General features: G+C 37.3%; 1 protein-coding gene across 1 annotated transcript in view; it reads left to right on the forward strand.

Annotated features, from left to right (window-relative positions):
- Positions 1-13,233, forward strand: part of FMNL2 (formin like 2) — a 260,260-nt gene that overhangs the window by 178,986 nt on the left and 68,041 nt on the right. The window contains 1 exon segment of the mRNA XM_025039419.1: positions 1,661-1,813. Coding sequence (XP_024895187.1) covers positions 1,661-1,813 — 153 coding nt within the window.

Consider the following 13,233-nt stretch of genomic DNA (forward strand, 5'->3'; position numbering starts at 1 on the left):
TATACATCACAATAGAGCTTGCAATCTAGCTTTCCCAAATGTACCCTTACATAAAACTAGCAGGAAAAGGTAGTACTACTATGAGGGAATTCCAGTCTGTGATGGAAGATCAAACCCAACAGAAGATCAGAACTCAAGAGCTTTTGCTTCCTAATCTGCTACTTTTTTGGCATTAGCTTTACATTCTTTGCTTATTAGTTTTGCTTTTCTTTTGCTTTAATTAGATGAAAAATCGTAGATGATTTTTTTTTTCTTTCTTGAAACTAATGGGCTGGAGAACATCTTATTATTCCTTGGCATTTGACAGTTTCCTAGCCCATGTAATGTGAAACAACAGTCTCGTGCTCCATCCCTAAAACAAACTCTGGCCAAGGTGTGCGGTTCTTTTTCCTGCTGTGTGAGAGTGGGGGCTGAGCTGACAGGAACATGAGATGCTCAACAGCTGAATGACACGGGGGGCTGCAGGGCCACTTGAGTGTTAAAGGCCTGAGTGATCTTGGAATGTCTCCTTGGCATAACCTTCTCCAATATCAATTACGGGCTTCTATTTTTAGTACTAAGGGTCTGTTCGATTACTCAGTTCCACCTCTTTTCTGTTCAGCACTGTTTTCCTGCATCCTAAGGCAGAACAGAATTTTCAGACCGATTCAATGACTTTATACGCCAGTCTGTGCCATCCGGATATTTAATAAATGGAGTGTATCACGTAGTTTACAGATGACCATTCTAACCAAATATTTTATTTTGGCAATCATACTTTTATAAAAGTCACACTTTTTCATAAAGAGTCTTACTTGTTATTTATAACCTGCATTATTGCTGTTTCTTATGCGATAGTCTCCAAGATCTTCCAGGTGATTATTAATTATAGCTGCCTTCTGTTTATTCTCTATCTGATCTGGTGTTGCTTCGTGGAACTAGGGTAGAAACAACTGATAAAATATTCTGAGGGTGAGGAACAGAGTTACTGGCTTTGGGAGGGGGAAAATATACAGAACAAAAAGACCTGTAGGTTTAAAAACTTTGTTCCTAAAATTATACTAAAATGAGTGACTTAACTTGCCATTTATTCTAACATGGTTAACATGAGTAATAACCTCAAAAAATGTCAGAGAAACAACAATCCTACTTTAAAGAGCACCACATTGGGGAGAGATTCCAAAATCAAAGCAAATTCATAACTTTGTGAGTAATGTATCACATATGGTTGGAAAAGTATACTTGCCAACACACTAGGAGAAAATGCTCAGTGAAAATTGATGGGTAGGAATAAATTAGTATAAGCCTAACATATTGACTTGTTAAAGCAAAATGAAGACAGCTGTAAGATCTCCTTTCTCCTTAGCGATGCTGGCAATTGGTAAGTTAGCAAGCCTTGTAGTAAAATGCAAATAATATATATATATATATTGTTTGTATTTAAGTTTTGCTGTTGTTCAGCTATTATTCTACCTGGCCCAGTATTTGTCATTCTGTATTTTTGGAGCTAACACTGAGTCCATGGAAATTCTTTTCTATTTCCTTTTTAGTTTCCTTCGTTTGCAAAGACTACCTTATATTAAGGTGCCGATGTATAATAGGAGGGCGCAAGTTGTGCACATTCGTGTATTTGTGTGAATCTTTATGTCTTCAGTGGCATTTTTTGTTGTCGTTGTTTTAGTTTTGACTTTGAAAGCGTGGAAAGCACTGTGGAGAGCTCGGTGGACAAATCAAAGCCCTGGAGCAGGTCCATCGAGGACCTGCACAGAGGGAGCAACCTGCCCTCCCCTGCGGGGAACAGTGTGTCTCGCTCAGGAAGACATTCTGCACTGCGGTGAGTTCCTTTAATCAGGAGGGAGGCAAATTTGGTAGGATACACTGGGACAAAAGAGTCCCTCACTTCTGTGATGATCCTGGACCATGTAGTGCTGTATCTTGCCACACAGCACCTGTATTTCCAGTGATTCCAAATGAACGTTTTTTTCAGGAGTTCCTGGGATCATCACTCGGGCAGTATGCTATAAGCTTTAAATAGCTTCCAGAAAACACCACAGCACAAAGAGAAAATTCTCCCAAATGATACTACAAGAGAGTAGTCTCCATAGAGGCAAATAAGTTTCTGAAACCAGGGAGATGCCGATATCATGGTTTAGGCTCTGTTTCCTGGGTAGAGGCAGCACATTGAGATTTGAGAATCTCAAGAACTCCTTGTTGCTGTTTGGACCTGTTCTTCCTCTCCCTTCAACCAGCGGTAGCTCAGGTGTGTGTTGTGTGGGATGTGTTCTTAGTGATAGGTACAGAATTTTACAGTGATCATTTTTATTAATGAGAAGACTTTAAGCAGTGTTCCTTTCTTTGGCTAGGTGTGCTTAGTGGTCAACCTTCTGTTTCTGTCTAAGGATTCCGTCTCTAGTCTCTCCTTGCTGAGCTATCACCATGCTAAGGGAGGGTGGGTGCTGACTGCCGGTGCCATTAATGGGTGTAATGTCACTGAGTTGTTCATTCACTCTTAACTACATTCATTCATTCACTGAAAAAATGTTTCTGAGCTTCTGAACTGAGTAAAGCAAAACTCCTGCCTGCCAAGATAGATATAGACTCAGTTCATAAAGGTTTCTGTGTTTCAGGAGTTTAATAAAAAATTTTATTAATACAGCCCTCATTTCCAAATGTTGCTTATTCTGTGTAGCTTGAAAAATTTCTCTCGCTTAATTTCTGGCTTGATCTGGCAAGTGGATGTTGTTTCTGTGCGTATTTAAGATCACGATGGGTGTTGGGTTATTGTAGTAGCATCCACGTGTCAGGTTTTAGGCAATGAATGTGTGGCTTTCAGATCTTTCATATTTGGTAGCCTTTAATTACCTCTGTCCCTTTGACTTGTGCTTTGGTCATAGAAAGTTAGTCTCTCCGATGAAGTTCAGTTCTACAGAGGGATTTGACGTTTGAATATGATGCTTCCAATCAACCATTCAGATTTTCCTTGTTTGCAAATGCCAAAAATATTAATTGGTTTAGAATGATTCAATAATAATGAAGAGCAGTGTTTTTGTTCCTCTCATGGTATTTGCAGTAGGCCAAGGCCTGTATTACCTGCTAATCTGCATCAACTTTACATGTGGATGGGGACATATGTAGGCTGATTTGGAAGTTGAAGAAAGGCCAATTGTGCCTGAAGAATTCCCTAATCACCATGGCACTAGAATGGAAAGTTTTTACCATTAAATTAGTATAGCTATAATTGTATGTAAGGGATTTAATTGACAAAGTACATTTTAATTGGCTTTTCCATCATTTCTTAACTAGAAAGTATCATATTGCCCAGCTACCACCTTACTAAGGATTAATTTTTCTGATTAATAATTCATTATGCCTGTTTTGAATTATTGAAGACCATTCATTGAAAGCACTTTTTTTTTTTTTCCTCATAGAGTGGAAGAGTTGGGGAAATAGGGAAACATCCCAGCTCCAGGGAGAGTTGTAACCCTGGACCCTGGAAGCCATGGTACAGGGACATCGGTTTCCAGCCTGATTTGCTTTATGGGTAGCTCAAGGTAGATCCTGCTAGAATTCATTTTAAATTGAAAAAAAAAATAGACCAAAATTATAGAGATAGACATGATGAAAACTCTTTTTTGAAATACTCAGGACTATCTGGCATTTCCGGTTGGCAGGTGTGCTTGGAGATGACCAACTAAGGAATCAACATCCCATTCTTCTGTTTTGTGTTTGAACATTTTGAGCCCCAGGAATTTCCTTTGACTCTCCTTCATGGGTTCTAGTCACTCAAGAAAATCAGTGTGGCAGTAACTTTTATACCACTTGTTGACCTGAAGCTTAGATTTTTGTTTTTAAACAATGTGTATCAATGATATTCCATCTCTGTGGTTCATGGATTTGTGCCTGGATTCTAATTCTGTATTTGGTCATTTGATGACATCTGTGACTTAAAGGAACAGCAATCAGAAGTAAAGGCATTTGATACATGTTGCTTTTCATATACCCAAAGATCGTTTACGTTTTTTTTTCTCTTCCTCCTCCTTCCTCTCTCTCCTTTCTTTCTCTGCTCCCCACACTTCTGTCACTTTTTGGCTTTCTTTTTATTGCCCTTCTCTTTTCATTCTGCCATCTCACTTCTGATTGTCTTCTCTTCTTTGTCCTGTCTCATCTTGCTGTCTCTTCCTCCGGTTCCATTCATCTCTTACACCACCACCAGATTGGTTTCTCTGCCTGAGTATCTTCAGTTCAAATGCCACCAGAGCTGCTTTTCTCCCTGTTGCCTCTGGAGCAGCTTCAGTTTACACACTGATGATGAGGCTTCAAACCGGAAAATCTCGTAAGTCACGGGTGAAAATGACACCCAAGAGAGCTTGTAGTGCATGGTGGCAGGGTATTGCGACTGCTCTCCATGTTATAATATGATAACCTCATGACTTAGTGCCATCACCTGTGCTGGATGTGCCCACTGCCTTTTAAACTTTGATACACTGTTATCATATTATGATTTCTCATTTTAAGAATTCAAACCTTCAAGGTATTTTATATTTTTATTAATATCGTAGGGGTTTTTTTTGAAAGAAAAAAGGGATATTAATTCATGTTCTATAGAGATGATTTATTCTGGTAGCTTTGTTTGATTAGAATATGTCTTCTATATCCAAATGTAGATTTTTGTTCCCTCATCTTAATCGCTAGATGATGCATAGATTGAGTAATCTTATTCTATATCACTTGGCAGAAAGTGTTGGTTAAACTTGGAAGAAAAAATGAGATTTCAAGAAATTTAAAATTCTTTATAAATGGGACTTGATAAAAGAAAAAGGGGAAAATGCTGTTTTTAAACAAAATTCAAATGATGCACACTCCCCCTTTTGTTTCAGACCTTTTTTAAAACTATTTAAAATGAATTAGTAAGCATTTTATGATATGACATTCACCTTGAGTTGTATCAGCTGTTAGATTATTATCATAAATTTGTTTTATCATAAATTTGTCAGCTTGGCCAGTGGTAAAAATGTTATCGATGCAATAGAAACCTACATTGTGCTGTCTTCTAACCTTAGAGGCCTGATGTGACTTCACTTAAGATAGGTTCTGTCAGTGTGGCTACAGGACTAGCTAAATTAAATGATTCTATATATGTGCATATGTGTACTCTAGATTTTGGAAGATATAGGTTGCATTAATTCTGATGCAAGAGAAAGTAATTTTTAATTTTAATTGGTTAATGCTATTAGACTTAAATAAGCAGTGACATAGACAATAAATAAATGTTCTGAATTTTTAAAGAGAGAGAACACTGAGAGCCTGAAGGAAGAGGTCAGACTTAAACTGGGATTTTGGATGATGGCCAAAGTTTGATTCTCAGGGTGAGGAATGGCTGCTCCAGGTGGAGAAAAAATGAAAGAGAATGAGATGAGCAAAATCTTAAATCAAAGGTCAGGCATGTTTGGGAAAGAGGAAGGAACCTGTCCTTTCTGGGAGAGAGGCTTTGTGGTGATGGTGGAGGACTGTGTAATGGAGTGACTGGGCCATGAACGTAGCTGGAAAGGCCTCGTAGGTCACCTGATTGGCCTTTCCACTGTGGTGAAGAGACCAAGATCCATATTTCTTTTCAGATATTAACTCCGTTTAAAATTTCTTCCTAAGTTCCCGCAGAACAAATTTCACTGGTTTTCCTGAGATTTTATCTTAATAGAATGACATTTCATGATTAGTCATCATCTGACTCTTTACCACCTATATACTTAGTTTATTTACATGAAGTGATAAGAGTTCAAATTTAGATCCTTGTTTGTACATTTTAATACAACAATCCCATTCCTGGCATTGTTTTTTTAATGGGAGTAATTTTTTAAAGTATTTAAAAATAGGCACAAAGATTTACATGTAGATAGCGTTGATATATTTTTTACTGGGGAAAAAAGCTTTTATTGAGTGTCCGCTGCGTGCCAGGCACTGTTCTAAGGACCCTCTGTGATTTATTGCCCACCGAGCCCTTTGTGATGGCTACTGTTATTATCCCTACGAGGAAACTGAGGCCTCTAGGGGTTGAGCAGCTTGCGTAGGCTCAAACAGTGAGTAAGGAGGTAGGATTTGAAGTAGGGTTGCCTGACCCTAATGTCCACACTGCATTATCCTTCCTGTTTATTTACAGAATGATTTTCCCCCCCAGTAAGTACACTGTTTTCATATCAGGCTGTCCACATGTCACTAGGTAAAGTGTCCCCTGCAGGAGACCAGAAGATGTGCCTTTTTCTACCACACAGAAGAGCCAGCTGAGTTAGTAGAGACCCTGTTCCATACGCCGTAATATTTTATAGCTATTAGAAAATAAGGTCATATAGAAATATGAAAAAGTATTTTCTAAACAAATGAAGAGTAAGACAATTCTCTCTCTCTCTCTCTCTCTCTATATCTCACACACACAAACTGGCAAATGGGAAGGCCTTGAAAGGAAAGTTCATTAAATGAAAATAGCGACCTATTTTTACCGATGGGCATATATGCATGAATGTTTTTCTTTTCAAATTCTTGTTTTTATAATGTTTTGAACTGACATTAAATATGTGTAATATGTACCCATGAATCAGGGAGAGACCACATAATAGAGAACCGTGAATTGTGGAATTTGGCTTTTACCTGGCAGGCAGCGGAATGGGAAATCCTGTGAAGCGGTTGGTCTTTTCAGGCGTGTGGGGTCTGGTGAATTCACTGGATGTTGATCGGAGGAAAAGACTGCTAAAGCAGCTGAACTTGGACCTACACACGAGGTATCTAGAACTGAGAATGTAGCGCAGAGGCTGAAGATGAGAACATTTCAAAAGTGGCTTAGTGACCAAAGCAGCTAAAAAAAAAGTTTTGTGTAGGATTGATTAGAAGAGAAGTAGAACTTTTAGTAGAAATAGAGAAGTTGGAATCTGGAAGGGATCTCAAATGTTATTTAGTCGAACTCTCTTTTTGTTGATGAGGCAGCTGAGGCCCAGCTCTAAGGCTTTGTTCTCCAAGGAGTTACTTAGTTCCTGTGAACCTCTTTCCATGTATGGGCTACCGGCCCATGTGGTTTTTGGCCTTTGTTGCAATAAATACTTATGTTCATAGCAGTTTTCTTGATCTCTGTATAGCAGTGATTCTATTTAAAGATACAGAAACACCAACTTCGTACTGGTTTGCTTGTAAAGTAAGGTATTCTAGAAGGGTTGAACTCTTCCAGGCACTTACAAGTTCTTTTATTTAAGCAAGTAGCTTAATTTTAATTATTGAGAGGAAACCATCTAACCTCTTAAACCATTATATTATCACATAAAAACATTTCTGAATTCTATAGTTAGACGCTAAAGCACTTTATGTCTCAGTTCATAACAAGGAAATTGAACTCAGTTTTGTCCATTTTCTAGCTTACATAAATTAGTGTAATTTCTGATTAATGATTATCACCCTCTTTCTTCCCTCTTCTCCCCCCAAATTATACAAAATCAACTCGGATTTTTTACAGTCTTCATTATTGAGAGCTGTCATCTGTATTTTATTCTACATGTATTCCTTTCCCTTAACTCCATTTAAGTATTTCCTATGGAAAGATATTGAAGAATCTGATCTATTTCCATACTTGCCAACTTAAAGGGGAACAAAACTACCACAACAAAACTACCAAAAATATATTTAAAAATTATTCTCGAGACTTGAATTTTCTCTGTTCATTAGATGAGGTGGCAGGTACTGATTACGATTTTCATTAACAATTAAATTAGAATGAGATAAGATACTGTTAAGGAATGGAAGAAAGAATAATGAGGAGGCAGGAAACAGCCAAGTTTTATTTCTGAGGGAGGAGAAATGTTGAAAACAGTCCTTAAAGTGATGATCTGAGGTTGAAGAAAATCTAATAACCATCAATAAATTTGCAGACTTTACAAAAATAATCTGTAACTACAAACTTTCAATTCTATTTTTCAGCACATTGTAAGCAGAAACAACTGAAAGTGTTGGGTTGTCGTGTTTCAGATTTTTTTCTATTTCTTTGTTTATTTGAAGTTGCAAAAAGAGAAAAATGTACTTGGGTTAAGAATGTACATTCCAGCTTTTCGGCTTGGAGCTTATTTTAATGGCCCTGCTAGTGAAAATGTTGACAGCTTTAATTATAACTTGTTGGGTGCACCATGCTGGCAGATTTGTCCAGCGTTTCCCACTATGAGTTTGACTTGACTTCACTTTATTGTGTCTTCAGTGGAAAACCGAAAGAGAGGCTATGTGGGAATGGAAAAAGAAGTCACATAGCCAGTGCATTGTTGGGAATCTGTCTCACAGATTCTCAGATTGGTAGAGATGATAGGGGCGAGGACCTGTCTCTCATGTTGTCAGGTTAAATTAATAATTCCTGTAAAGAACCTGGCACAATAATGAGGAGTCAATACATGTTAAGTATATAGGATTGAGGGAAACACTGAAAAGTGACTCAGCCAACTTCTATATCTATGGTCTGGTGCTTTCATCAGCAAGATTTCTTACATACTTAATATGTGAAGAGTACTTTGCCACGTGCCGTGGTTACAGAAAGAGACATTAAATAATGTATGTGTATGTGGTTCATGTCAAATAAAGGACTTTCTTATACTTACATTGTTATATCTTCTTGAAATCTTTGGGAAGTATTCAAGAATTATTAGCCCCATTTTACAGATGAGGAAGCTGAGGCTCAGAGAAATTATCCATAGTGAATAAGTGACAGAGCCAGGATTTATACTCAAAGTCCTCTGACTCCTTTCTGCTATGGCACAGTGTCTTTACGATTTGGCTGAGGAAAGTGTATTATGTTTGTGTTCTTGCGCTCATGCACACTAATATGTTAAGAGTCATATGAGTATTACCAAAACGAATGATATGGAACTAGAGTGGACAGCAAAACCTAAGGAAGATGCATAGTGTGGTCCGGGTATGAACAGCAGTGAGTAGGACTTGGAGGAGTGACGAGGAAAGGGGAGAAGTAGGGAGGGTGGTATGAGCAGTGCTTCAGTGGTCAGACTGCATGGTTTGTTTAGGAAACAATGAACAAATGAGTCTGGCTAGAGGTAATTTAGAATCAGTTTACGTAATATTTTGAAAGCCAGGCTGTGGAATTGTCATTTTAGCTCACTGGCTATGATTTGTTCAAGGTTTCTGAAAAAAAGGGGGGTAATTTGGGGTAAACATAGAAATATTTGTCTAAAGGTCACATGAGATAGATGGTTTCCTGGGACACTTTTCACATAGGGATAGAGCCTGATTAATTAGCCACTCAATAGCAAATGCCTTTGACAAAGGGAATATAATGAAAAATCAGAAAATTGAGACTAATAATGGCTCTCTATTCATATGACGGGTTGGCAGCCTGTTCATTTGCTACTCTACTCAAAAAGCATGTACTGAGACCTTTTGATTTACAGGTTCTATTCTAGCAGTTAGTCTGGTCCTATAATGGGAAAGATAGATGAACAGAACATTGCAGTAACTATGAAAAAGGTTAAAAGGTTCATTAGGAGTTTTTTTTTTTAACTTTTTTCTCATTCTCTGTTTCCCTCTTTCTCTTTATCCCCACTTTGAACTATCTGGATTCAGCTCTTTCAGCTCTATTTCTTTGGGCTGTATAGTCAGAAAAGTGCTTTGCTCTTTTTTTTTTTTTAGCATTATATTTTATGAGTTTAATTGATAGAAATAAAGCCCAAGTGACATCATGTCTGAAGAGTAATTCGGAGGAAACCTGAAAACCCCAAATCTTAGTAAAGTTCTATTAGTTTAGACCTTGGAACCATAAAAGACTAGTAAGATTATGCCAAATGATGTGACATACCCAGTTGGCATTGCATTCCAGTTGGAATGCAGTGTAACCCTTAATGTAACCCTTATTACATTAACTTTCAAGTGAATTCTAATGTTCTTTATTTATAGGTAGATACTAGTTTGACATAGGAATAGTTATACTGTTTGAAAATACTTTTTGTAAGAGAAAAATATGTATACCTTTTCTTTTTCCTGTTGCTGTTAGGACCTGGATGTAACAAATCTCACAAATGTTGACATGGAAGCTCTGCAAAAGATTTTTGAAAAACCTTTTTTTTGCCAGCCTCTGGGAAAGCCTGGTTAGGTCAGTTCAGGAAACGTTCATTGAAGGTTCTGCAGTAATTTTTTGTGTGGAAAATACAGGTTCAGAGAGTGAGGCACATATGTACATAACCTACATACAAGAAAATGTTTAAGTGTTTAGAAATAAGTGTATGTTAAGACAATAGCATAAGTGATTAGATTTATTTCAAGGCACCGCAGGGTGAACACCATTTCGGTGTTAGTTACTAAGTGTTTGGTGCTTTGCAGATGTAGATCTGTGAACAAATCCAGTATTTGATCACATCTAACTTTTGCTCAGGAAAAGTGGTCTTTCTCCTGTATTCCCAGAATTATAGACATACTACTTATGTATTCTTATGTTTATCAGCTGGTTTTTTTTTATGTGCTACTTTTATATTTTGTGGTAAAAGCACTTGACATATTATCTACTCTCTTAACAAATTTTTAAATGTACAATACAGTATTACTACAGGTCTGATGCTGGCATGTAGTAGATCTCTAGAATTTATTCACTTTACATAACAGAAACATTATACCTGTTGATTAGCAAATCCCCATTTTGCACTCCCTCCTGACAACCATCACTCTACTGTCTGCTTCTATGAGTTTGAGTATTTTAGGTCCCTCGTATAAAGACTTGTACAGCATTTGTCCTTCTGCAGTTGGTTCATTTCACTTGGCATAACGTTCTCAAGGTTTATTCACGCTGTTGCATGTCACAGGCTATCCTTGTTTTTTATGATTGAATAATAGTCCATTGTATGTATTTACCACATTTTCTTTATTCATTCATTCTACATCTTGGCTATTGTGAATAATGCTGTGATGAACATGAGAATGCAGATATCTCTTCGACATCCTGATTTTAATCCTTTTGGATATTCAGAAATAGGATTGGTAGATCAGATCATAGCTGTTCTATTTGTAATTTTTGAGGAGCGATCATATCTTTTTTATAGTGGCTGTACCAATTTACATTCCTGCCAGCAGTGTACAAGGGTTTTCTTTTCTTCACAACCTTGCCAGCACTTGTTATGTTTTGTTTTGTTTTGTTTTGTTTTGTTTTTGAAAGTGGCCATCCTGACAGGTATAAGGTGATATCTCATTGTGATTTTGATTTGAACTTTCTCTGGTGATTAGTGCATCTTTTATATACCTTTTGTTGTAGTCTTTGGAAAAATGTTTATTCAGGTCTTTTGTTCATCCTTTAATTGGGTTATTTGATTTCTTGCTATTGAGTTGTAGGAGTTCCTTGTGTATTTTGGATATTATGCCAGAATCAGCTTTTTCAGTACTCTAGAAATTCAAGTCTAGCTGCAATTCAGGGAGCATCTGTACAGGGAAAAAGTGAATCTAAGAGCAGCTAGCTTTGTGAAGTTTTTTAACTTGTGCTGCTCCCCTCCCTTCCTCTTCAGTTGCACGGTAGCCTTGAAAAACAGTAGCTCTATAATCACAGTGAAGACCATTGGGCTGGCAGCCGTTGTAGGGGGGTGGATGGAGTTGAAGCACCTTCGAAGCCCCTCTTTTTTGTGCCTCATCTGGGGCTAGCTGTGATGTACCATGAGGTTTGAGAACTACTCTGAAGAATCTATTTCAAGTCTCAGTTAAAAGAACATGCACTATTAGCTATCGATAGAATCTGGGATCACTCAAGACATATTACGTGGGACAGAACTGAAGCTCAGCTGTCTCAGTTATCCACGGGAGACCATGCAGAAACCAGTACTGCCTCTCACTGGGGTTTTTTAAATATACCACAGTAAACTAGAGGAACACTCTCCAATCTGGCTCTGTTCAAATAGTCTGTTCTACATGAAGTCTCATAATAGCTTCAGAAAGAAAATGTTATAGTAGTAGGTTTCACTTTTTGTAATTCTGTAATAGAACATGCGCCAAGGGTATTAGTTTACCACAGAAGCACCCATACCCTCTACTGAGTTACCATTTTAATCCCCGTAAAGCCCAGGTCTTTGTGGAAAGTATATTCAGATAGCTAAGTAGAATGACCAATACTCACAAAAGGTGAAGATAGCTTAGCCTGAGGGCTGTGTCATAGAACCAGATGCAGGCCACCTTTTCTACCTTTTCAAAGATAGTATGTCGAATTGTATTTACTTTTGTTAACATGATTATGCGACAGCACCTTGCACATTTAATATTTGATAATTAGGATTAGTTTCATTTGAGCTGTTTGAATTTTTAATTGGTGACTGATTATTGCTGTGATTTTCCAACTCTACCTAAAGGAATCAGTGCGACTCGTACACTTGGTCATTTTGTGGCACTAATCAGTTACCCTTATCCTTTTTTCTATGGAAAGTGTTAATCACTGTTTTCATTTTTTTTGATATCCCCGAAGACGTTTGCAACACCAGGGAGTAAGATTTTCACAGCTTAAATATTTCTGGTGATACTGAGGTTTTTTTTGTTATATGTGTTGTGGTGGAATTTGGCCTCATCACAGAAACCCTAAACTGTGCTTTATAAGGGAAGATCAGGACCAGCTCTTGACCTAAGCGGCCTTCTAGAAACATTCTGTAGGATGATTGAAGTGGAAAAAGCACTCTGATCACATTCTCCAGTTAGCCTTCTGTCTTTAGGAGAATCAGAACCTAGACCATCTATAAGAGTTCGTTTTTTTATGCAATGTTTTTTTTTTCTTTGTTTGTAAAGTAATACACATCCATTGTATAAAATTTAAAATAGACAAAAATAATGAATGAAAGTATAATTCTACCAAAGAACTGTAAGACAGGTATGTTTTAAATCTGCATCGGTAATATTTCATGTTCAGTTATGTTCATTATCATGCTACCTTTATGATACTCATCCCACAATTTGTCCATTCCTTTTATATTCACTTCTTGAATTAGAGCCTCATTTTAAAAACAACTTTCACATGTCTAAAGACAGTTACCAAGAGTAAGTCTATGTTAATTCAGTCAAGTCTGACTTGATTGAGAAAAGGTTGACTATATGGGAATTTTAAGCACGATGCTTTGCAAAAAAAAAAAGTTCTCTTTTAAGAAGGTATGACTGTCATCACTCCATATTGTGCTGTGCAGGTTTGTGTATTGTTATTGAGTTTATTTTACACATATATAATGTGCATGTAGCTCCGATGCACAATGGTGATGGTATCCAAAAATCCCATCT

Source organism: Pteropus alecto, unplaced genomic scaffold, assembly GCF_000325575.1.
Source record: "Pteropus alecto unplaced genomic scaffold, ASM32557v1 scaffold3, whole genome shotgun sequence".
Lineage (NCBI taxonomy): Eukaryota > Metazoa > Chordata > Mammalia > Chiroptera > Pteropodidae > Pteropus > Pteropus alecto.